We start from the raw sequence: 25,452 nt of genomic DNA on the forward strand, positions 1-25,452 counted from the left end.
AAACACTTAGCTTCCAAGTACATTAATTAAAAGGTTTATGAATGACTTTTGGACAGTTAGTCAAAATGATTTATAAAAAATAAAAATAAATAATAGACATCGATGACAGGCGCATGGGCTTTGCGGGGGCTGTGGGGGTGTCCGGTATGCCAGTGGGGACCATAAACAAACACAATGTTAACAAAATAACTTCTGACTCAATGTTTACCTCTTTTGGATATTTATTAAGTATTTTTTGAACATGTCTCTACTGAAGGATGATGGTATTGTACAGTATATTCCATTCATTTGGGTTTGAACAACGAAAGGGAACAATGGGGATTCAATAGAAACACCCATTAAAAAACTAATAATGTTGAAACAAAGTCACACAACCATTAAATAAAAACACTTTCTATTGACGTTGAAGGGAAGAAGGGAAGGAAGGAAAGATCAACAATTATCACGTAAATAATGGAACAAGACCCCTAGATTTAGTTGCCAAGTTGCAGAGAGACACCGGAGACATTGTAAAGCAAATTTTAGCCATTGATTCAATTCTAAATGCAACAGCCACTGGGCACTGCGCTAGCTGGGAGGGGTCAAACAAGACAAGCTGGAATGTCTGGAAACACTTTCCACAACGAGAGGTAAACACCATTAACGGACCTACTAGGAAAATAACATCTTTAGATTTATGATCCCACAGCTGAAAAGAATGGGGAATCTGACGATCAATCTTCACGATACATTTGGCTACATGTTCCGCCTGAGGGTGGTAAAACCTTGGTTCTAGTTTTTTAATTGCTTTACGAGGAAACCTACTTATCAAGCAGCTTTTTATTGTTCAAATGGGTATATTACAGCGTCCATGAGATGAGAGAGACATGAGAGTACTAGGGGTTTGGACTACAGTATCAATAAAAAACAGAAATAGCAAAATCATAGGAAAGATCAAGATATATCCAGAATTTAACCATAATTTATGGACACAGCAATCAATTAATAAGTTACACATAATCATTTCACAAAGATATCAGTGACCCCTTGATCCTTGAACCCTGACCCCTCCCTCTAACCTTCCCTCTTCCCCTTAACTCCCCTTCAGCTGAGTCCATAACGGTGTGGTTTGATTGACACGCAAGACCAAACCCCCAACTGGTGCAGTCCCAGCCTATGGGAGACAGAGCTGCCGGCCCTGTCCTGCCCACTCTAGGACTTCACTTCCTGCTTCTTCTTGCTCTGGAACTTCCGGAACTGTGATTGGATGGCCACAGCAGCCTTCTCCGTCTCCGGAGCCTTCATGTCGATGTCCGCGAAGTCCTCCTCAGGAGCATCCTTCTTAGAGTCATCTGTAGGGAGGCAGGAGAGACGGTGAGAGACTGGAAGAGAGAGTAGGACAGCATAGAACAACTGGGGAGTCATACTGTATGTGTGACTCTACCACAGTTAGGGTCACTCTATTTCATCCCTCCATCATGAATGGAAAAGGTCATATAAAAATGGGACAGTTTTCAATTCATGAATTGACTGAAAATCCTTTGTTAACAGCTATAGAACATTTCAAAGTCTATAGAAATGAGTTTAATTTGAATTCAATTCATTTGATTATGTTTAAAGAAGCAGCCTTTTTCAAGTGTATACAGAGGGCAGGGGGCTTTGCAACTTCAAAGACTTTAAATCAGGGGATAAACTGTGAAATATGAAGCAAGGCAAGCCTTTCTAATCTCCCATACATATACATGCTGTCATGTCCTCTCTTCATCCAGGAGGATTTCATTTTCTAACTCCCCTTTCATTACACATATATTGTCCCCTTTAATCTAGAAGACATCCACAGTAATACATCAGAATATAATTGTTTTTATTTACATACAAATGTAAGGTTAAACGTTTCCTAATCCATAGATAATCACAGCCAAAATGCCAGCAAAGACAAAGTGGATTCAGATCAGTCCCCATGCTAGATACCAAAGAGTGAACATTCTGTGAACATTAAGCCTTGGTTGATTGCTTAAATATGAGGGGTGAACATACAGAATTTGATGTGTGAAGTGACTGTGAGTGACCTAAAAAGCAATACTGGGTCCAATTTATCAAATCAAATCAAATTGTATTTGTCACATACACGTGTTTAGCAGATGTTATTGCGGGTGTAGCGAAATGCTTGTGCTTCTAGCTCCGACAGTGCAGTAATATCTAAGCAGTAATATCTAACAATTTCACAACATATACCCAATACACACAAATCTAAGTAAGGCATGGAATTAAGAATGTATACATATATGGACAAGCAATGACAGAGCAGCATGGACTAAGATACAGTAGAATATTATAGAATACAGTATATACATATGAGATGAGTAATGCAAAATATGTAAACATTATTAAAGTGACTAGTGTTCCATTTCTTAAAGTGGCCAGTGATTTCAATAGGCAGCAGCAGCCTCTAATGTGCTAGTGATGGCTATTTAACAGTCTGATGGCCTTGAGATATAATCTGTTTTTCATTCTCTCGGTCCCAGCTTTGATGCACCTGTACTGACCTCGCCTTCTGGATGATAGCGGGGCAAACAGGCAGTGGCTCGGGTGGTTGATGTCTTTGATGATATTTTTGGCCTTCCTGTGACATTGGGTGCTGTAGGTGTCCTGGAGGATGGGTAGTTTGCCCCCGGTAATGCATTCGGCAGACCGCACCACCATCTGGAGAGCCCTGTGGTTGAGGGCGGTGCAGTTGCCGTGCCAGGCAATGATACAGCCTGACAGAATGCTCTGTGTGCATCTGTAAAAGTTTGTGAGGGTTTTAGGTGCCAAGCCAAATTTCTTCAGCCTACTGAGGTTGAAGAGGCTCTGTTGCGCCTTCTTCACAACACTGTCTGATGGGTGGACCATTTCAGTTTGTCAGTGATGTGTACGCCAAGGAACTTGAAGCTTTCCACCTTCTCCACTGTGGTCCCGTCGATGTGGATAAGGGGGTGCACCCTCTGCTGTTTCCTGAAGTCCACGATCATCTCCTTTGTTTTGTTGACGTTGAGTGAGAGGTTATTTTCCTGACACCACACTCCCAGAGCCCTCACCTCCTCCTTGTAGGCTGTCTCGTCATTGTTGGTAATCAAGCCTACTACTGTTGTGTCGTCTGCAAACTTGATGATTGAGTTGGAGGCATGCTTGGCCACGCAGTCATGGGTGAACAGGGAGTACAGGAGGGGGCTGAGCACGCACCCTTGTGGGGCCCCAGTGTTGAGGATCAGCGAAGTGGAGATGTTGTTTCCTACCTTCCCCACCTGGGGGAGGCCCATCAGGAAGTCCAGGACCCAGTTGCACAGGGCGGGGTTCAGACCCAGGGCCTCAAGCTTAATGATGAGCTTGGCGGGTACTATGGTGTTGAACGCTGAGCTATAGTCAATGAACAGCATTCTTACATAGGTATTCCTCTTGTCCAGATGGGATAGGGCAGTGTGCAGTGTGATGGCGATTGCATCGTCTGTGGATCTATTGGGGCGGTAAGCAAATTGAAGTGGGTCTAGGGTGACAGGTAAGGTAGAAGTGATATGATCCTTGACTAGTCTCTCAAAGCACTTCATGATGACAGAGGTGAGTGCTACGGGGCGATAGTAATTTAGTTCAGTTACCTTTGCTTTCTTGGGTACAGGAACAATGGTGGCCATCTTGAAGCATGTGGGGACAGCAGACTGGGATAGGGAGAGATCGAATATGTCCGTAAACACACCAGCCAACTGGTCTGCGTATGCTCTGAGGACGCGGCTAGGGATGCCGTCTGGGCCGGCAGCGTTGCGGGGGTTAACATGCTTAAATGTCTTACTCATGTCGGCCACATTCCCCAGTCCGCGTGATCAAAACAATCTTGAAGCGTGGATTCCGATTGGTCAGACCAGCGTTGAATAGTCCTTAGCACGGGTACTTCCTGTTTGAGTTTCTGCCTATAGGAAGGGAGGAACAAAATGGAGTAGTGGTCAGATTTGCCAAAAGGAGGGTGGGGGAGGGCCTTATAACCATCCCGGAAGTTCTAATAGCAATGGTAGAGAATTTTAGCAGCCCGAGTACAACAGTTGATATGTTGATAGAACTTCGGCAGTCTAGTCCTAAAATTTGCTTTGTTAAACCCCCCGGCTACAATAAATGCAGCCTCAGGATATGTGGTTTCCAGTTTGCATAAAGTCCAGTGAAGATCTTTGAGGGCCGTCGTGGTATCGGCTTGAGGGGGGATATACACGGCCGTGACTATAACCAAAGAAAATTCTCTTGGGAGATAATTGTGAGGTATTCATTTGATTGTGAGGTATTCTAGGTCGGGTGAACAAAAGGACTTGAGTTCCTGTATGTTACTACAATTACACCATGAGTCGTTAATCATGAAACACACACCTCCGCCCTTCTACTTCCCGAAGAGATATTTATTTTTGTCTGCGCGATGAACTGAGAACCCATCTGGCTGGACCGATTTCGACAGAATATCCCCAGAGAGCCATGTTTCCGTGAAACAATGTATGTTACAGGCCCTGATGTCTCTCTGGAAAGAAATCCTTGCCTTGAGCTCGTCGACTTTGTTATCCAATAACTGAACATTAGCGAGTAGTATACTTGGAAGCGGTGGGTGGTGTGCACGCCTCCTAAGTCGAACCAGCAGGCCGCTCCAAGTGACTCTCCTCCGCCGGCGATGTTTTGGGTCAGCCGCTGGAATCAGTTCAATTGCCCTGGGGAGAGCAAACAAAGGATCTGCTTCTTGAAATTCGTTTTCCTGGTCGTAATGCTGGTGAGTTTTTCCCGGCTGTATGTAATGATACAAAACACTTTCTGAGCTAATAATGTAAAAAATAAAACATAAAAAAACAAAATACCGCAAAGTTTCCTAAGAGCTAGTTGCGAGGCCTTCATAGATCTTCGTCGGCGCCAGGTCGTAACCAACAAAACATTTCTGTGATGCGGGTTCAATTCCTAGGTCTGATTCCAACAGCAGTGGGATGCGATAGTCAGTCTCCATTCACATGCATCTACTATGTGTATTTAAAACTGAAAGATCCATTCCTTTACAAGATGTCACACATGCCATATGCATTTTACATTGTACATAGTTGTGAATGTACACTCTTAGAAAAAAAGGTGCTATCTAGAACCTAAAAGGGTTATTCGGCTGTCCCCATTGGAGAACCCTTTGAAGACCCTTTTTGGTTCCAGGTAGAACCTTTTTGGGTTCCATGTAGAACCCTTTCCACAAAGGGTTCTCCATGGAACCAAAAAGGGTTCCCCTATGGGAACAACCGAAGAACCCTTTCGGAACCCTTCTTTCCTAAGAGTGTACTAACATACAAAATGTGCACGCATACAGCAAAATGAACAACATACGTTTAGGTTTAGATTTACATTTTGCATTTTAGTCATTTAGCAGACGCTCTTATCCAGAGCGACTTACAGTTAGTGAGTGCATACATTTTCAAACTGGCCCCCCATGGGAAACGAACCCACAACCCTGGCATTGCAAGCGCCATGCTCTACCAACTGAGCTACAGAAGACAAAATGTTTTCAATGGAGAGAAATGTACATTTCATGATTGCAGAACCCATACAATTACTCTCCAAGCTATCTTTCCTTGTGTAATGTAACAGTGTGGGGACATCCCATTCCACTGTGGGCCTAACCCATCTAAATTGATTGAAGTCAGTGGCTATTGCCAGTGTGGGTGCGTTGTTTTTTAATATAGTTTTTGGAGGAAAGAGATGTTTCTCATGTACATATCTTATGTTCTTCGTAATCAGACAGAGTGCTCCCCCGTATTGTACATGTATTCTATCAACTTTAACTTCGGCATTAAAATATGACCAAACTGGACCAATTCAAATTGCTTAGGTTACTAACAAAAATAAAAAGGTGAAAAAAATCAAATGGAAATTCGTAAATGTCAAATAAACATAATTCACACCTCAATCAAATTCAATTGACAGGGGTATGGTATTTGTGTGGCTTTTCCCTTAGGATTAAACTGAATGACAATGCAACTCATCCAACCAGTTGAGACTAAAATCCATATGAACACCAGGTCTCACTCTCGTTATACTGTCATCAGTAGCTCCAGAATGGTGGAGAGGAGGCTCATGGCCACCCAGTTATGCTGAAGGAAGGATCCATTTAATGTGCAGAATGGCCAAATGAACCCTTTTAAAGTGATTGGCTATCATTAACCTGCAGGCTTCATTGTGTCTTAGGATGAGGATGAGATTCCAGGGATGGGGGAAGGACAGAGTATATGTTACATCAATTGATTCTATTGTGTATTGTTTAAAAACGTAATAGGAATCAACTGTTGGCTCTGTCGATACATATAGACTATAGGAAGTAGGAGGTTTCACCTTCTAGTTTACAATATGACTATCAAATACCAAAGTCAGGGAATAACATCCAAAAACCGTCTTGGGGAATCGTCAATTATTTGAATCTATTTGAAGTAGGACTTTTAATTAAATTTCTCCTGTAGTCACATTCACTTTACCTGAATGACTGAATTCTACACTTAACGTCATTTCTGGATATCAAAGGATCCTCCCAAGTATTGCAAACCTAATTTTGACGTCTCTAACTCAGAGGATTTGAATTACATTATCATGACAACAATACCATGCCACAGTTTAGAAAGTAGGTCTTTCTGTGAATTTCAGGCTTGAATGTGCCCAAGGTAGATAGTCTTTATTTCTACCATGGTGTATTTTCTTTCATTAAAAAACACAAACGAGAGTTAGTCAAGATAAATTATCTGTTGAGTTCTGAGACATCTCTGATTCTCTGTTTTTGCTGTTTTTGGACATTCCGCTCTCCATGAGTAGAACTGGAGACTGTGGACTCTCACTCAATGTGTTCTATGAATCACAAGCAATGTGGTCACATGAACCAACATGGATGGCGTTTTCGGAATTTCACAGTATTATTTTTGAAAGTAGGATATTAGTTAGTTACAGTAGGCCTACATGATGTATAGTATGTTGTATATTTTGTAATATTTTTCCTGTATAAATCCTGTACACACCTTGTCCAGCAGGTTTGCTGTTTCCACTCATGGCTCCGGATCCTTGTCTCTGCAAAGGAAGAGATAGAGAGGGATCAATATTCCAATATTCAATACTTTACATATGGGGCAAAACTTAGAAGTAGACCAGTAGCCAGAAGGTAGCTGGTTCAAATCTCAGGCAGTGTGTGAAAAAGTGGGAACTGAACTCACATTTGTGTACATACATGCGTACATGTGTGAGCTTCTGCTGAGACTTCTGCTCCGTGGAGGAAGCCCACACTCCCCATCCTGCACATCACATCACTACCTGAACTAATACAGTGCTTTCAATCAATTTAAACACAGCAGATGAGCTTTGATGCCAGGTAGGCGGCTGAGGAGAGAAAACACAACAAAAAAATTGCAGTCCTCAGTTTCCTCAGTTCTCCTATAGAAGGGGAAGGAAGGGGAACTAATTTCAAAGCTAAGCCATCTGTCTCACTGTTAGTGTGGAAGAAATCCCAAGGATTCACTGGGGTGATGGGATGGCTTCCTTGTTGGGTCTCATCTGTCTGTGTTATAATCTGTCACATGGGGTGAGGTTGATACTGGGGTTCACCAGAGGCTACAACCACCCTAGGTGATGTTACTACGTAGAGAGAGAGAGAGAGAGAGAGAGAGAGAGAGAGAGAGAGAGAGAGAGAGAGAGAGAGAGAGAGAGAGAGAGAGAGAGAGAGAGTCCAAGTTCAAAGGAATATAACACTCCTCCATATCAGGCCACATTAGACCCATGAAATGGACTTCTACAGCCCTCCAGCGCAGTGCCACACAACATAAGACACTACACATTGCAGTCTATCCTCTCTGTAGGGGAACACTGTCAAGGAGTACCGTAGGCAACATTAGGTAGGGACATAGGGATCCACTGAACAGGTATACAAACAACACACAACAGAGATCCTATAGGGCAACACCTCCAAAGACACGTAGCCACGTAAGATACTGTAATACAGGCAACTACAGTGCAACAACAACACTCACACAAGCTCATAAGTTTACATTATGAGTTGGTATTTCCCAACTGGAGAGGAAATTATACCTTTATTGCTTTTTCCACTGGTGCTGCTGTGATACAGTAGAGCAGCTTAACACATAGAGGTGAATGAAGAAACAGTCATCGCTAACTAATCTGCTCTAATCTTTGTGTTGTTGCTCGTTGTCATTGGTGACCCTGTAATTGTTTAATGGTTGTTTTCTCTTTAATCACACGCAACCAACAGCCAACAGATCTGAAAGGGAGCGGCTGTAATGAAAACCATCAATATGACGGATGGTTTCTCCTAGTCTTCATCAGTTTGAGGCAAATTCCTGATTCAGGGTCTCTACACACTCCCTCCCTCTCTCTGTTCTCTTCCTCCCCTCCCCTTCCCCTCTCTCTCCCTCTCTCTGTGAACCCTCTAGATGCCTGGATATGGTTAGAGCTTACATAACCAGGCTGGTCATAATGTTCAGGAGGATTACTCTGAACACACTGGCACATTTTCCACACATTATTCCTCTTCTCTTCTTTTCACAATTTTTCTCTCCAATTAGTCTTTTATCTCGCCCTCTTTCAGCTCTATCTTTGTTTTACAGCGCCTAATCAATGTGCAAAAAATAATAATAATACATTTGCATGAGGCTTTAGAAGCCATGAGTGAATTCCAAATGAGACGTTTGTCACGGCCGCCTGATTCTCACGTTCTCTCTCCACTCTCACTTCTGCTTGGCTCCTTGATGCTTATCATTCCCTCACTCGCTCATAACAGTTTAGCAGCTATTGTCAAAGTCCGGCCAGCAACATCAACAAACCATTCAAATCATCCTAATTTATTCTATATTATACATAATTATGGGTCACATGCTCATTGTGGTGTGGCGGCTTTCCGCACTGAACATTTCATTAGGCGCAAACAAAGTGTGAGCCGTTGTCTGTGCTGAGTGTCAGATGAAGTGATGAAGCTGTATCAGTCTGTTGTCCAGAATTAATAGGGTTACACATGGAGCACAGTCTCTATCTGAGCCACTTTACTATAATACTGTAGAGGATTGAGTGGGCACAACAAAAAACATCCTCACACGCCCTCTGTCTATCTCTCTCTCTCTCTCTCTCTCTCATGCATGCAGAGGAGCAACATTTGAGAGTAAAGGATCTTGATTAACATGACAACGTGGTCCGTTAGGCTCTTTTGCTGTTGTTTCTTTGTTGTAACTCTGTGGATTGGCATCATTAGTCCACCAATAGAGTAGCATGTGAATACAGACTGGCAGCCTGAACTTGCCATGTAAGCAGAAAGCATCTTCCATCAAAGAGGAGAGAAAGCAGTGGATCATGAATATTTGGTGAATGATGTCGATGCTTCAGGGTTTGGGGAGATACGAACTGCCTTACTTGTCTTTTTGGGTGAAACTAATGCAAAAGAACAGTTTTTGCATTTTCTAGCCAAGATAAAAATACCTACACAAAATAATTTGTGACTGGCAAGAGTCCCACCACAATACATGGAGAGACATTGACATGATCTGCACAAACAGTTGAGAGTTATTAGCATTTTGTCTCATGAAAGAAGGCTTGAATTAATATGTATGTCTGAATTAATGAATGAGGGACACAATGTGCACTGCCAGTTTGGCACTGAGGAGAGACCAGCAGATTTGTCACGTACTTGCAAACCTGTCTCTGGAAGACCCCAGCATCCACACACACTCACACAAACGCTCTCTAACTCTCTCTTCCACTCCCTGTACTCTCATGCATTATTGGAGAGAATCCCCTATCTTTGCAGTGGAGTGTGAGCAGGGACCTTCTTCAGAACCTACTGCTTTATTTCTGATTATATGTGTATAGATGCTATACTACAGAAACTATACTCTGGACCATATACATAGACATATAGACCCTGGCCACAGCAAAGTTTCATACTAGCCTATGTGATATTTAGCCTATGTGATATCCCAGTTGACTAGAAAGCACCATGACCATCAGATGCAGGTACCATCAGTCCAGTAAAATAAAAAAGCGAATTATTTGCAAATTATTTCAATTTATGCTCAGCTGTGCCTCGCAAGTGCTATACCAACTGATCTATTTTGTTATCAAAGCTCGAGTTTTGAAATATAATATGGTCTGAGAAGAACAATATTGGCAGGCCAGGCATATAGCCAATATGCTGTTATAATGTATTAGGCCTACTGCACAAACCTCATTCCTACAGAACTGTTTTTATTAGGTTAATATTAAAAACATTTTAAGACGTTTAAAAAAAGATCTGAGCGGTAGACGTCGGCTTGCTTTTGACTGCGAAAGTGATCTTGACTCAGAAAAGGTTGGTGACCTCTGGTGTAGATAAAGGTGAGGAGACAGGTTAATATAATAATAATAATAATAATAATATGCCATTTAGCAGACGCTTTTATCCAAAGCGACTTACGTTAAGAAGGATTTTTAAGCCTTGATACAATTGAGACATGGATTGTGTATGTGTGCCATTCAGAGGGTGAATGGGCAAGACAATGGGTTTTAAGTGCCTTTAAATGGGGTATGGTAGTAGGTGCCAGGAGCACAGGTTGGTGTCAAGAACTGCAATGCTGCTGGGTTTTTCACGCTCAACAGTTTCCCTTGTGTATCAAGAATGGTCCACCACCCAAAGGACATCCAGCCATCTTGACACAACTGTGGGAAGCATTGGAGTCAACATGGGCCAGGATCCCTGTGGAACGCTTTCGACACCATGTAGAGTCCATGCCCCGATGAATTGAGGCTGTTCTGAGGGCAAAAAAGGGTGGGGGGGGGTTCCTAATGTTTGGTATACTCACTGTAGAATGCAGTGTATGTTACTGATAGGAGAGGGTCTGTAGATGAGAGGTAGATTGTAACCACAGATTTAGAGCTAAGTAGTTTACCCTCCACTTAATTTCTGATTGTGTAACTAATATCCCTAACTAGAGATGGGGGTACTGTCCCCTGGCAGCCTTCAGTCCAGGAGGTCTGCACTACAGTGTGTCCATGGACAGTGCAGTTTACAGAGCAGCCATGGAAAACACTACCTTAAGTTGGCCGCTGAGAGATCCCAATGTTGAATGCTTGTTTCGTGCGGCCTGTGAGTGAGCATGAGAATGGGTATGTGCGCATGTGTGGGTGTGTGAGTTTGTGTGCTCGTGTGAGTCCAACTCATGCCAGACCTAAATAAAGCCTGAAACTCAGATGTGTGAGGGTGTGTACAAATCTTTATATTTAGTTGCGTGTGAACGTGTGCGCGGGTATGTGTGTGCGCCAGTGTGTGTCTGTGAGTGTGTGCGTATGTGTATCTGTGTGAGCTAGCACACATGCCAGTCCCAGAGTGTCAACCGGCAGCCCGACTTGTGACTGTTGCATGCTGGCATGCTTCGGTTCCATCATGCCTCGTCCCAATACATCTGAGCCTCTCCTCCACTCCTCTCTTCCTCTATTCTCCGCTCCACTCCCTCTCCTATTTGCTCTCCTCTCCTTCGCTCTCCTCTCCCCTCCTCTCCCTCTCCTCTCCTCCACTGGGTTTAATTTCATTAACCCACAGACCTATCATAAAGGATGACCTTGTCTCCACCTCATCTCATCTTTACTGATAGAGATGTTCCTGACATAAGAGAGCCTAGGACACACAGAGAGTCATGAGTAATGAATGAATGGTGCTGTGGTGAAACACATAGGAATACAGCACCGAGAGACAGATTAACAAAGCTTTTACACTACCACAACTTTTGCACACTCAAATTTCATTCCAAAACGCTATGTATCATTTTTCAGAAATGTTGGTAAATTAGCTTTTATTGTTTAAAGAAATTATGAAAGAGATTGGTGCTTTTTCTAATAATGGCCTGGGGTTGTTCAATGACAGACATGTATTTGTTTAAAAACATGATGGTTTCATTTCAGAGAGACAATTAATCATGTTTTCTTTGCACACACATACATTTTTGTATTGTCACATACACCGGATAGGTGCAGTGAAATGTGTTGTTTTACAGGGTCAGCCATAGTAGTACAGCACCCCTGGAGGTAATGAGGGTCAAGTGCCTTGCGCAAAAACACGTCAAAAGATTTTCTTTCACCTTGGGTATTACAAACCAGCAACCTTACGGTTACTGGACCAACGCTCTAACCGCTAGGCTACCTGCCACCCCCCCAAAAAAGCTATATATCCGCAGAGAAATAAGTAGTACTGCTATATAGCGTTTAGCAAAAAAAAATAACATTTTCATACACATCTAAAAGCTACGAATAACAAATCTGAGAACAGTAATATTTTACACACACACAAAGCGATCATTTCTGATGAAAAAACAAATGTGGAAAATTGGTGGATATAGCGTTTTGGGAAAAAACTCTTCAAATAAATGTTAAAAGAAGGAGTAGAAAAAGTGTCAAGGTAAAGATAAATAGGTCGAGTTTTACATGTTTTACTGTATCTACATGTGAAGTTTTTGTGAACTTTTAGCCTCTAAAAAGTGGTGCACTTTGCCCTGTTGCATAAGCATGAGCTTGGTATATGTGGTCTTAAAAGTATTAAAGATCAACACTCAGCTCCACTCAGCAAACCTGAAAGTTAACTGAGCAGAACAGAGGTGAGGGGGGCACCTTTAAAAATGCTTAGTGGTGCTGAGTCATCAATCTGAACAGTTTTCGCCCGATCTGGGTCAGAGATTAAGAGATTGTGTCCATGGTGAACGCCTGTGGTTGCTGGTCACTCTCCCCGACCGTGTCGTGCTGACAGTCATTCAGGAGCGTCATGGTGACACATTGAGACATCTGTCACAACATTATGTCAGACTCACACTGAATACGCCAGCTTGCCATTCATCATTTCACACTGCATGCAGGCAGAGGCATAAAATACATAAACATAAACACAAGCCAAAACATCAACAACAACAGATTCTCATTTTGGGCCACCAAGCAGCACAGCACAGCCATTTCCAGAGATGCCACTGATTAGGAGTAGGAGATGGGAGAAAGAAGAAAAAACAGCAGCAGCCATGGTCCACTGAGTCCATAACATAGTGTTTCACTGAGACTCAGGCCGTAACATGGCCAGTTAAACTGTGAGTGGGCACAGTTACTGCAAGAACTGCAGAGATAATGAGTCAATGGTGTTCATTCAGTTCAGTCAGTTCCCAGTTGAAACAGGCATCACGGGCACAGCTTGGACTGAGGCACTGAGGAGCTGCTTGCCACGTCATGCTCCCAGTCCCATATGTCAGAGCCGGAGAGGAAGCTTAACTAACGGGATAAGGGTGATGATGGTGATGATTATGATTATATTTCCAGCACATAAGGCTGGTTTTCCTTAACATGGTTGAGTCATAAGTTATAGTGAGCACACAACTCTGAGCTTAGGGAGGTGTTGGTAGATACAGCGTAGAGAGCTGTGATTCTTTCTTATGCTCTCACACACACACAGCCCCCAAAGACGTAAGCAAGCATAAGACCCTGCCATCCTCTGTCCCTTCCACAGGAGGTAAATTGCTGACGGGTGAGTCGGTGAACCCCCAGGGCATGCCCAGCCCGGTCCTATACTCGCATGCAGAGCTTGGCACGCACCACAGCGCAGTGCACAGCGCAGTGCGTTTAACCTGGTGCCACCCAGAGGTCTGCACTCAGCACTCCACAGCCCTTCAGCCTGACTCTTCAGCCTGTCTTGTCTACCTGGCAATGCCACCCAAAGTCATGCCAACCTGCTTCCTCTCACTGTACACCTTAACCCCTTACTGGAGATAGATGGGAAATGTGTTACTGTATATGAGCCAAACCGCATTGCCTCAAGCTCACATTGATAGTCTGGATATATGGTATAGAGTTGCCTTTATGGCGTAGCTAGTATGTAACCTTAACAATGATGTGTTGCTGTGAAATGAAACATCATCAGTAGGCAGATAGAGATACTCCCTTCCTGCTGTTAGTTAATGTATTCATCTCATCTCTCATGACTAAACTGAGTCAAATCTCTGCTATAGTTTAAACATAGATCAGATCATCACTTCCTCTTTGATGTTAAACATGTATGTTTAACCATTTATATAATTTATTTAATAAAGCACGCTCTCACATCTCACAATGATGTGATGAAAGGGTGGTGTGGTAGTTAGGGGGTTGAATTAGTCAAATAAATAAATGTTTCTGGGGCTATTTTGGGTGTTTCTGGCAGCTTGGTCTCTCCAGAGGTTCTCCACACTGCAGTCAGTGTCTATTAACTATTCAACAAGGAGGAGAGGAGGAGAAGCTAGGCGAACTAGGCCACAGACGACGATGTCGACGACTCAGCCCCAACCAACATGTTAAATGTCCTCAGCAGCCCTATCGTTGTGGGGCACGCAGAGGAGGGGACTCGGGAGCCGGAGTGACAGTGTGGAAGACTGGCTACCACGGCTCAGAGGGATAAGAGGGAGGTGGGAGCATACCGGTACGCCAACGTTCTAGCTGATAGGCAAGGGCAGTTCCCTAATCAAAAAGACCTGACACAAGAAGAGAGTCTCCTTTAAATGAATGCTTTCAAGGCAGAGCTTTGAGCTGAGATGGTCTTTGTCATTATTCCAGGCTCTATGGGAGGAAAGGGATCTCCTCAGCTCATTAGATAACTCCGGCTTAACCATAATTCTGTTTTGTAGCCCGATATTCAGCTTAAAAGCTCCGGACTTGGCAACATTGGACGGAGAAGGGCAAAAATTCAATGCATGCACATATTATTACTAATAGTCTCTGGAATCCTGTCAAGTGTCCATCTACCTTGAAGTCCCTAGTAGTGTTAGAATGCCTGCTCGTTAAGCAGACAACCAGAAGCCAAGTTTAGAGGATGCCCATGCTGGAATAATGGAAATCGTCTCCCTCTCATGGGCACAGTTAAGGCGTTCAACTTTATATTTAAGTCATTCAGCAGATGTGCTTATCAAGAGTGACTTACAGTAGTGAGTACATTCATTTTCATATTGGTCACCCTTGGGATTCAAACTCACAACCCTGGCGTTGAAAGTTCCATGCTCTACCAAGTGAGCCACACGGGCTTGACTCATCCATCCATCCAGAAGCTGAGGCTGACATCGTCATTATTATACACAGCCTAGGTCAGTGATGCCCCTGAGAGAAGGAAAGTTAGGGGATGACCTTGGTGGTAGGAGTGACCGTGGGAGAGACTATTCTGAGATGGCCTCCTCTTCGTGACAGTGTTTAGTGACAGTTGTTGAACTTTAGTTCATTCTCTCCGGCATTGCATTTAGCTGTTTGTTAATATCAGCATAGAAGTCAACTGAGTAGATTCTGCCTCTGCTCTTGACTTTAGACCAGGGTCTGGTCACATTATGTGGGCAGAATGTTGCCTCTGTTCATTCAGTCTGCACACTGACTGATGTAACAAAGGAGAGTGGAATTTTCCAATGACAATAACAAGGCTTCAGACAGAGGTATGAGCATCATACTTCGAGATACTGTCCGAGTATAATGTAAGTTCTTTATGTTTGTCTTTCCGTCCATGCTATCTGGAAAGTTCCGATTCTGTATTACTGTCTTTGTATAAAGGTAATTATCATTCCATGCGTTGTCATGGTAAACATTACAGGATGGAAAATCTTTATGTAGAGACAGACAATCCAGCATGACATGAATCTCTAATTATAGAAGAGGGACCTAGTGACATGTGAGTGCTGTGCTTCTAGTCGGCCACTCATTCCAAGTCAGGTACTTCCATTGACATCCAATCTGCCCTGGCTGCCACTCCATGATGTGTTAACAGAACCTTCCTTCCCTCACTGACCTCTATGTGTTGTACTAACTACAGTATTCATTATCAGACAGACAGGAAGGAAGTAGCAGTTTTTCTCCCTGCTGGAATAATCGGAGCAAAGCTAATGATACAACAGCATGGTTTCCTCATAAAACATTAACACGCATTAGCCAGACTCCAGGGCTCTCTCTCAGCACACATCCAACAAACTGCACAACATTTTTCAGCAGCACATCTGTATATACAAGCGTCTCAGAGTCAGAGTGCTGATTTAGTTTCAGTTTTGCCTTTTACATTATAACGAATGGACCTGATCCTGGATCAGCACTCCTACTCTGAGACGTTTGATGAATACAGGCCCAGAAGACATGATGGCTGTTGTCTACACTGTCATTCTTTCAGGTTGAGTAATCATAATGAGTGGTTGGTCCATACAGTGAATCCTGTCCCTCAGTCCTAGCTCGAGGACATGGCTATATGTAGTTGGTTATTGTACAGTAAGTGTAATCCTTTGGCATCTCGTGGAATGTGTTACGAAAGCATCATAAAAACAATGGGGTATTAGATGTTTAGGCTTTGTTATAATGCATCGTGTTAATGTTACTTTAATGAGATTAATGCTGAATGAGACTAACCTAACAGACTGACTGTTCCGAGAAACTGGAGCCCGGACGCAAACCTCTCTTTATGATTCTCTCTGAGACATGCAAAACTGGGTTCAAATACAGTTCGTTTTATCAGGAGGGATCAGCCAATCGTGGAGAAGAAAATTGACTACTTCATAATGGACCTCAATGGCGCTGCCCGTGCTTTTACAGACAACATAATGGCATGGATACAATGATGAGGCCTCTTTCCATCTCTATGGATACTACTAGCAAGGGAAGGCGACTCTTCCTTGCTTTCACAAAATGAAAAGACAAAAATAAACAACTTTGTTATCGCCCCCTTGTGAATGGGTGTGGGACCGGCAACGATATAATGTTACCAAAAGGTGTCCTCTACTCCAAAAATCCCACTCCACCCACGTGCACGCACGCACGTAGATCAACGGAGTGAAGCTTGTAGTAACCTTTAATAATTGCTATAAATGAAATCTGCCTCCTCTCCTTCTCCTGGTGTCTGTCCCCATCCCACACTCCCTCTGATGTTAGCCCTATGTTGTGGGCCAGGTTATGGGGAGTGCACAGCAGACAGGCATCAGACCCTACATCAGACAATTTAGCTGGATTACAGATTATTTTAGCATAATCTCTGCTCATTGTGAGGGACGATTAGGGTCAGAGTGTGGCATCATGATTCACAATGAGCACTGAATAATTCTAAATGCGAACGGGCATCATGTTTCATATACCGTGGAGTATTACATAAGAACAACATATTGGACTGATCTGAGGACTGTGACGACCAATTTCAATTTGAGAGGACCTTTGAGCAAATTAACAGAACCGTATGATTAAAAATAAAACATAATCTATGCACTCTGTCAGATGCCAGTTTGTCACTCAGAAGAGATTATACCAATTAATATGACATTTCCACTAACAGATTAACTCAAAAATATTATTTGTTCAGGTTAAAAACAACAACAAATGTATTTCCTCAGACTTCCATTGACTGAATTGGTCTCTAAATCTGTCCAACAGGCACTTCTGAGCTGAATTTAATTAACTCTTTCTGACTTTCATCAGTAGAAACAAGGGTAAAAAGGACACAGAGACACTACTCATCCCTACCTCCCTCGCTTCTGCTACACTGACCTTTTTACACTAATTGGTAGCAACCTTCTCTCGTTCTCCTTTTCCATTGATGTAGACAGAAAGGCTGGAGTGAAGAGAGGGCCTGGTGGTCCACTTCTGATGATGAAACAGGGCTTTGCTAAGTAGGCACCAAAGCCACCATGCAGTTCCATTATGTTAAATTGTTGGCAACACCATATCAGACTCTTTGTCTGATGCATTGCCATTACTTAGACAGAGCATCAGTAGGTTCAGTTTTAAATAATACTAATTTCAAAAAGAGGATGTTATGAAATTGATTAAGTTTCTATATCATAGCAATGTAATAAAATATGTAAACATCAAGTCACAGCAATATACCACTGTTACTTGAGCAAAGCATCATGATTGATGGTTTTTGAATCATTTAACCATTTCCGTATTCTTCTGCATCTACTGTACACACATCCATATGAATGGCACACTTCAGTACTTGTCATCTTAACCTACAGTGACAATTCACATGGAAAACACCAAACCACTGGACCATGCTCTCAAAGCTAATCAAACAAGGCTGACTGCACCCTGTTTTTAAGCCTGGAGGCGACACTGGCTGTGCTGCTCTGTCCGTCTATATATATCTACCCATCTATCTGCCTCCCTTCCCATATCTCTTCATCTAGTTCATCTATCTGCCTGCCCAATCACAATCAACGACTAACTCAGAGACATTGGTAAGGTTTGTTTACAGCATGTTAAGCGACTGTTGGTTGGGTCCCCTAAGTCTCTACAGGGATAGAACATTCTGGATCATCTACCCATCTTCTTAACCACACTGCACCATCAATGTGGAGGCAACGTTTTATCACTTCGTGTTTCATACTGACATAGCATCAAGCTCGACATACTAAAATGCTTATTTTTACCCCAAGATAAAGTTGAAGGCAATAGAACACACATTGTTGTGATTTGTTGCCATTGTGAAGTGGCTGTGAAATGAAACAAGTGAGTGTCTCATCAAGACGACAGATATCATGGCTGTTGAATGAGCTGACCTGTCTCAATCTGTACGTGACAGGCCGGGATAGATACACCGCACCGCAGACAGACAGAACCAAATCTCCACCCGAGCGGATTTACATAATCCTGGCTGGCAACAAAGGTATTGAACAAATCTGCTTAATATCTGAGTATTTGTGGAGAGCATTCCAATCTAGCCTTTCGACAGAGGGACGGTCACTTTGTCTCTAAATGTGGAGATAATGTAGATTTAGGGCCCGGGTTCTAATGCTATCGCCGGCGGCCTGACACATGGCCTTAACGCATGTACAGAGGTATTTACAAATAATACACTGGCATATACTTAAGAAATTACCCAGCTGCTTTTCAAGACCACAGATGACTCCTAAAGCCCCCAGCCAGGAGGCTGCAGCGTGGACGGTTGCTATGTGTTTAAAGGACACTGAGACCAAGCAATTCTTCAGGCTCTGGCTGAGACAGGGACCAGGGTGTGTGACTGGTTTATGATTGCATGTGATTCTATCTCTTGTTCAGACCTGATTCTCTGATTATCTCCCACCCTCCCCCACACACACCCTCTTTTCTGCTCCACACGTGCATAGTCTGATTGTATGAATATCAGTCCCAGTAGTAACCCAATACTGGGCCCCATCTTGACTGGTTACCTGCACATTGTTTGAAACACATCGTCATTCAATACCAGTGCCTTTATACTGGGCACATACTGGTGAGTATATATAGGCCTATTTATAGGCCCATAGGTAGAAACTGTGTGTGAAAGTAAATGGGTGGTGTGGTCGGAGGTGGGGTGTGAGCTGGTGGGGACTATTGGCATTGATTTCCATTTAATTATTTATTCACAGAGCCCCTCTAAAGCCTTGGCCTTGATTCTTTATGGGCATATAAATCCCTCATGGAGATGTGAAGCTAGTGAATGTCTTGTGTGCTGCATGATCCCACTTTGTAATGTCTTATTAAAATTGAATTTTATTTGTCACATGCTTCGTAAACAACAGGTGTAGACCAACATTGAAATGCTTACTTACAGGCCCTTCCCAACAATGCAATAATAACACAAGGAACAATACACAATGAGTAACGATAACTTGGCTATATACACGGGGTACCAGTACCGAGTCGATGTGTAGGGGTACAAGATAATTGAGGTAGATATGTACATATAGGTAGGGGTAGAGTGATCTTATTTATAAGATCCTGTGTTCATGCAGTACCATAGAAACCTATATAAACCATGAGCAGAGAGAATCATTGTCAGATGTGTGCTCTGTGACATACAATATGACAGTAGATTTTGGTTGATGTCAACTTAATGTTGCACTAAAGACAGGTAGCTAACACAACTAGAAAGCCAATCCAAAACCTAATAGTGTGTAATGTGTTCTCTATTCAATGTGTTTTACTGGGTAGGGTTGCCTGGGCAGGCTTCCCTCACCCACACCGAGGCAGCCACTGACCGAGCCTCTCCATTGGACCACCTATCCAGGCAGAATGGTGTACTAGGAGAGCGAGGGGGCAGCTGTAGAGAGGGGAGGGGGCAGCTGTAGAGAGGGGAGGGGGCAGCTGTTGAGAGGGGAGTGGGCCCTGCTGTAGAGCTAAGAAGACTGGCCTCATCTGCCACTACCACGGCCAGCCCAGTCTGTCTATCTCTTTCTCTCTCTCTCCCTGTCTGTCTGTCTCTATCTCTCTCCCCCTGTTCCTCTTCCTCTCTCTCTTCTTCTCTGTCTCTCTCGGCCAACTGCTGCTGGATTCCATTGACAGAAAGCAATTGTGTTGCGCGAGGCCAACTGTACTAGCCTATACACCGGGCAAGCGACCAAAAAAAATACAGCTCAATTGTTTGTAAGATTGGCCCATTGTTCTGAGGGAATGAGACAGTGATAAGGTCCCAGACTGGGGGCCTCACTTGTTTCCATTCCCCCCTGCGCCGTGCATGCAGTGACAGAACAGAATGTGTTATATCAATGGGTCAGCAGTATGCCTTGAATTATTCAGTGACTGTAGGATGTGCTCTTTTCCAGCGCTCAGTGCAGTGTTTGCATATAGCTGATTCTGGGATGGCTGGTGCTGTTTTTCTCTAGCAGTGTAATAAGCACAGAGACCCATTACCTTCTGCTGAGACATGATGGTTATAGACATGGTTTTTATGGCTTAACTGAACTGACTGATGCATTCGGTTGATTGGCAGACTTTGTGTCTAGGTCAATATCACCCACGCTTCATCTAACACATATACTATTCATGCTGGATTAAGCATTAATTTACATGTCATGGCTCAACAATCTTGTTTATCAAAGGATTCACACACATGTAGAATATTCCCTTATGTAGGCCTATAGCCTACTCTCTATCTCTCTCTCTCTCACACACACACACACACACACACATACACACACACACACACACACACACACACACACACACACACACACTACTTTCTCCTTATCACTTCTTCTCTATCTCTCTCTCTTTCTCTCTCTCTCTCTTCCTCTATTTCTCCCTCTCTCTCTCTCTCTCTCTCTCTCTCTCTCTCTACTACCCATATCCAATACTCAAGCCTAACATTGAATGGTCTTCACTGTAGTAACTTTTCATTGATAAAGTAGTTATGCCTACTTCAAATACAAAATATTAAATGATTAGACTACATGAATGAGTAGGCCCTTACAGTATGACAACAACCGTTAAATAAAGACTGCATAAAACATTTAGCCTATGTATGGCTCTTTACAGCAACAGCGGCCATTAGTCAACCTGCTTTCAATTTCACTGAATAATTGTATCTTGCGCGCTGAATGCCTGGAGCAGAATGCTGGTTTGTTCTTCGGTGATTGCTGCCCGATAAGAGGCCATATGAAACTGTATCCATTCAACAAAAGTCTTCAGTTATTATGTAACCACGTAAGTTAATGTTTCCTCTTGTCATTGGGCTAATTGACACAGTTTACAATCCTAGTATGTCCTCACTTTTAAGTGTAAAGTTAGTCAGATGATTTATGGTTTTCTCTTCTAGTCTATTCCTTGTTGCAATACATTAAAATCATAATGCACCAGAAAACAATGTGGAGCTGCTGCTGCTGCTGGGCTGCAACCTGGACTCAGGGGTAGACGTAACATAGTAAATGTAAATCTGTCTCCCCTTATTTAGTTTGTTATGTTCAGTTTCTTATGGTATGTACTAATTTGTGGATGTCCATCATCCATTTCGTATTATATGTTACGAATTACAATTTGTATGATATCCCACGGCACAGACATCAGTTCAACGTCTAATTTTGATTTACATTTGATTGAGTTGTCAACTAATGTGATTTCAACATGAAATCAACAAAAAATGGCACCATGTCATTGGATTTAAGTTAAAAGTTGGGTAAAAAAAATTATGAAATGCTCTCACGTTGATGACTTAGCAAATCCAATCAGTTTTCCACATTGATTCAATGTCGCATTGATTTTCATTTGGTTGAAATAACGTGGAAACAACGTTGATTCAACCAGTTTTTGTCCAGTGGGATGTTACTTATTGCAATTTGTAAAAAATGTTATGAATTTGCAATATGTATGATATGTTCCGAATTCCAATTTATTGTTGCTAACGTTAGCTAGGTGGCTAACGCTAATATTAAGCTAGGCAGGGGGGGTTGCTAGACGTTTGCGTTATATGCCTACCTGTCCACCTCGACCAACTACCCTCCTTTCATTTTTTCCTTAAGTAACTTTCTGTCTTAGGTAACCATAACAAATGTAACTTACTGTTTCATACTAATTTGAGGGTCCTCGATTTACGTTTACTATGTTACGTCTAGTCTATGAGACCAGGCCGGGAATTGTGTTTTATTTTAACTTCTCTACGCTACATAGATAAGCACGCAGGCTACATTTCCAAAGCTATATTTCCAAAGCATACATCATTGTATAAACAAACTTCACACAAAAAAATGCTATTTAAGGACAAAAATGACCAGTGGAGTTTCAGAGAGGACCGTTTTGGGTTGGTTTACCGGGGGTTGGATAATAAATAATTTTAGATCGGCTGGACTTCACTGACACTTGCTTATATTCTAGCGAATCGTTTAATATCGTTGCCATCGCAGAAACTACAAACAATGTATTTTATTTCACGCTGTAGCCTAATTGGCTACTTAGAAACGATTTGTTTGCGCTCGGTTTGAATACTGAAATTAGCAGAAGCGGACTATCCATGGATTCGTTTATTAGCCTACGCTTTTATGAGAGCGATAATTGAACTTCAACGGCGTTTTGAAAGAAAGCAGGTACACCTACCTCACTCATGTTTTCTAAGTGTTGTAGTGTGGCAGCTAGGATGATTCCAGTACTTGATGTACAGTTGATGTACAGTTGTCACTGGTAAGAAGTCCTGTCCACGATGCCTTGGATCCGTTACAGATGGGAGGTTTTATACTACGTGAGTAAACCTTACATGTCATCACGTTTCCATTAAACCAATAGGAATGCCGTCGGCACTATATCAAGTCACCGCTCAGAGCAAAAAAAATGCATTATAGTCGCACGTATAGGCAGCTTTATCAAGTTATTGTCACCTCAGCTGATTGTTAGATTAAACCAACCAATACCACTTCTGTTGCCACAGCACAGTGTAGGCTACACATCAACGCTACCCAGGTGTTTTCATGAAATGCAAAGCAGCTTATGTCGTCCAATGTTAATGGCAAGTTGTATAGAAATGTATTATAGCAACACATTTAGCCTTAATATGTGGAAAGACAGCTCTGCTCTGACCAACATAGCCGTAGGAAGTAGGGGTTCTGATAGCGCTGCAGTACAGCTGATAAATCACAATAAAAAAGTATTAATATAAACAAATATATATATATATTAAAATTAGTGCACTAGGCCTTAATTACTCTTATATAAGCCGCGACGCAAAAAACTTGTCAGCAGAGTAGGGAGACATTTTAAAGAATAGGACTAAGTCAAATCAAACTTTAAATGCACATTAAATCAAGTTTGATTTGATTTAGTCCTATTCTTTAACTTTGATTATTGGTTGAGATGGAGACGTGAATCCAACATATCAATTATTCATTTGTAGACAAACTGGAATTTGTTGATAACCACACACAATTGAATATTATTTTTGTAATACAGTAAATAGTCTAAAGTTAAGGCTATCTTGCAAACTAATGTAACAGTATTTATTCAACCTTAAAATGAGTAACACATCCATGGCCACATTTTGAGGTTCGCCTACTGTAACTATAAATGTCTTCTTATGTATTCATAGAAAGAGCGCATGTTCAAGATAGCATGCAAAGGTCACAGGTCTGTGGAGATCTTCACAATTGCTATAATAATCTGCACAGAATCTTGAACAGCGTTGATCACTTGCACCATGTACTTTATTGCATAGCAATAACACATTAAGTTGTTAAACAAATACAAAATATCTGACATTGTATTCCCATTTTAACTTTGTTGTGCTTCTCTGCAGATCATCTCATGCTCTGTCAGAGTGGATGGGGAGCATCGCTGCACAACTATTTTCAGGTCTCTCCAGAGATGTTGGATCGGGTTAAAGTCCGGGCTCTGGCTGGGCCACTCAAGGACATTCAGAGACTTGTCCCGAAGCCACTCCTGTATTGTCTTGGCTGTGTGCTTAGGGTCGTTGTCCTGTTGGAAGGTGAACCTTCGCCCCAGTCTGAGGTCCTTAGCACTCTGGAGCAGGTTTCCATCAAGGATCTCTCTGTACTTTGCTCTGTTCATCTTTCCCTCAATCCTGACTAGTCTCCCAGTCCCTGCCGCTGAAAAACAACCACACAACATGATGCTGCCACCACCATGCTTCACCGTAGGGATGGTATTGGCCAGGTGATGAGCGGTGCCTGGTTTCTTCCAGACATGACGCTTAGCATTCAGGCCAAAGAGTTCAATCTTGGTTTCATCAGACCAGATAATCGTGTTTCTCATAGTCTGAGAGTCCTTTAGGTGCCTTCTGGCAAACTCCAAGTGGGCTGTCATGTGCCTTTTACTGAGGAGTGGCTTCCGTCTGGACACTCTACCATAAAAGCCTGATTGGTGGAGTGCTGCAGAGATGGTTGTCCTTCTGGAAGGTTCTCCCATCTCCACAGAGGAACTCTGGAGCTCTGTCAGAGTGACCATCGGATTCTTGGTCACCTCCCTGACCAAGGCCCTTCTCCCATGATTGCTCAGTTTGACCGGGCGGCCAGCTCTAGGAAGAGTCTTGGTTGTTCCACACGTCTTCCTTTTAAGAATGATGGAGGCCACTGTGTTCTTGGGGACCTTCAGTGCTGCATAAATGTTTTGGTACCCTTCCCCAGATCTATGCCTCAACACAATCCTGTCTTGGAGATCTACGGAATATTGGCTTGGTTTTTACTCTGACATGCACTGTCAACTGGGGACCTTATATAGACAGGTGTGTGCCTTTCCAAATCATGTCCAATCAATTTAATTTATCACAGGTGAACTCCAATCAAGTTGTAGAAACATCTCAAGGATGATCAATGGAAACCGGATGCACCTGAGCTCAATTTCGAGTGTCATAGCAAAGGGTCAGAATACTTATGTAAATAAGGTATTTCTGTTTTATTTTTTTAATACATTTGCCAACATTTCTAAAAACCTGTTTTCGCTTTGTCATTATGCGGTATTGTGTGTAGATTGATGAGGAAAGCATGTAATTTAATCAATTTTAGAATAAGGATGTAACGTAACAAAATGTGGAAAAAGTGAAGGAGTCTGAATACTTTCCGAATGCACTGTATATATATATATTTATTTTTTACCATTCTAGCACAGCTACAAACAGCAACCAAGTTTCTATGTTCATAAGGCTAATAAGAAAATATGTAAAATGACTTGAACATGGGAAAGGTGTAGAAAATTGTATTTGCATCACAAGGTGAGTGAAATGCATGAGAAAGGTAT

At 42.5% G+C, this 25,452-nt stretch overlaps 1 protein-coding gene across 1 annotated transcript; it reads right to left on the bottom strand.

Annotated features, from left to right (window-relative positions):
* Positions 1–203: 203 nt before the first annotated feature.
* LOC121574333 (calmodulin regulator protein PCP4) lies at positions 204–22,935 on the bottom strand. Its single transcript, XM_041886948.2, has 3 exons — positions 22,807–22,935; positions 7,017–7,065; positions 204–1,331 (listed from the first exon to the last, which is right to left on the bottom strand). Exons 1-3 carry the CDS (start codon positions 22,813–22,815, stop codon positions 1,192–1,194), a joined length of 198 nt encoding a protein of 65 aa, XP_041742882.1. The 5' UTR covers positions 22,816–22,935; the 3' UTR covers positions 204–1,191.
* Between the last annotated feature and the right edge of the window lie 2,517 nt (positions 22,936–25,452).

Source organism: Coregonus clupeaformis, chromosome 9 (assembly GCF_020615455.1).
Source record: "Coregonus clupeaformis isolate EN_2021a chromosome 9, ASM2061545v1, whole genome shotgun sequence".
Classification (NCBI taxonomy): domain Eukaryota; kingdom Metazoa; phylum Chordata; class Actinopteri; order Salmoniformes; family Salmonidae; genus Coregonus; species Coregonus clupeaformis.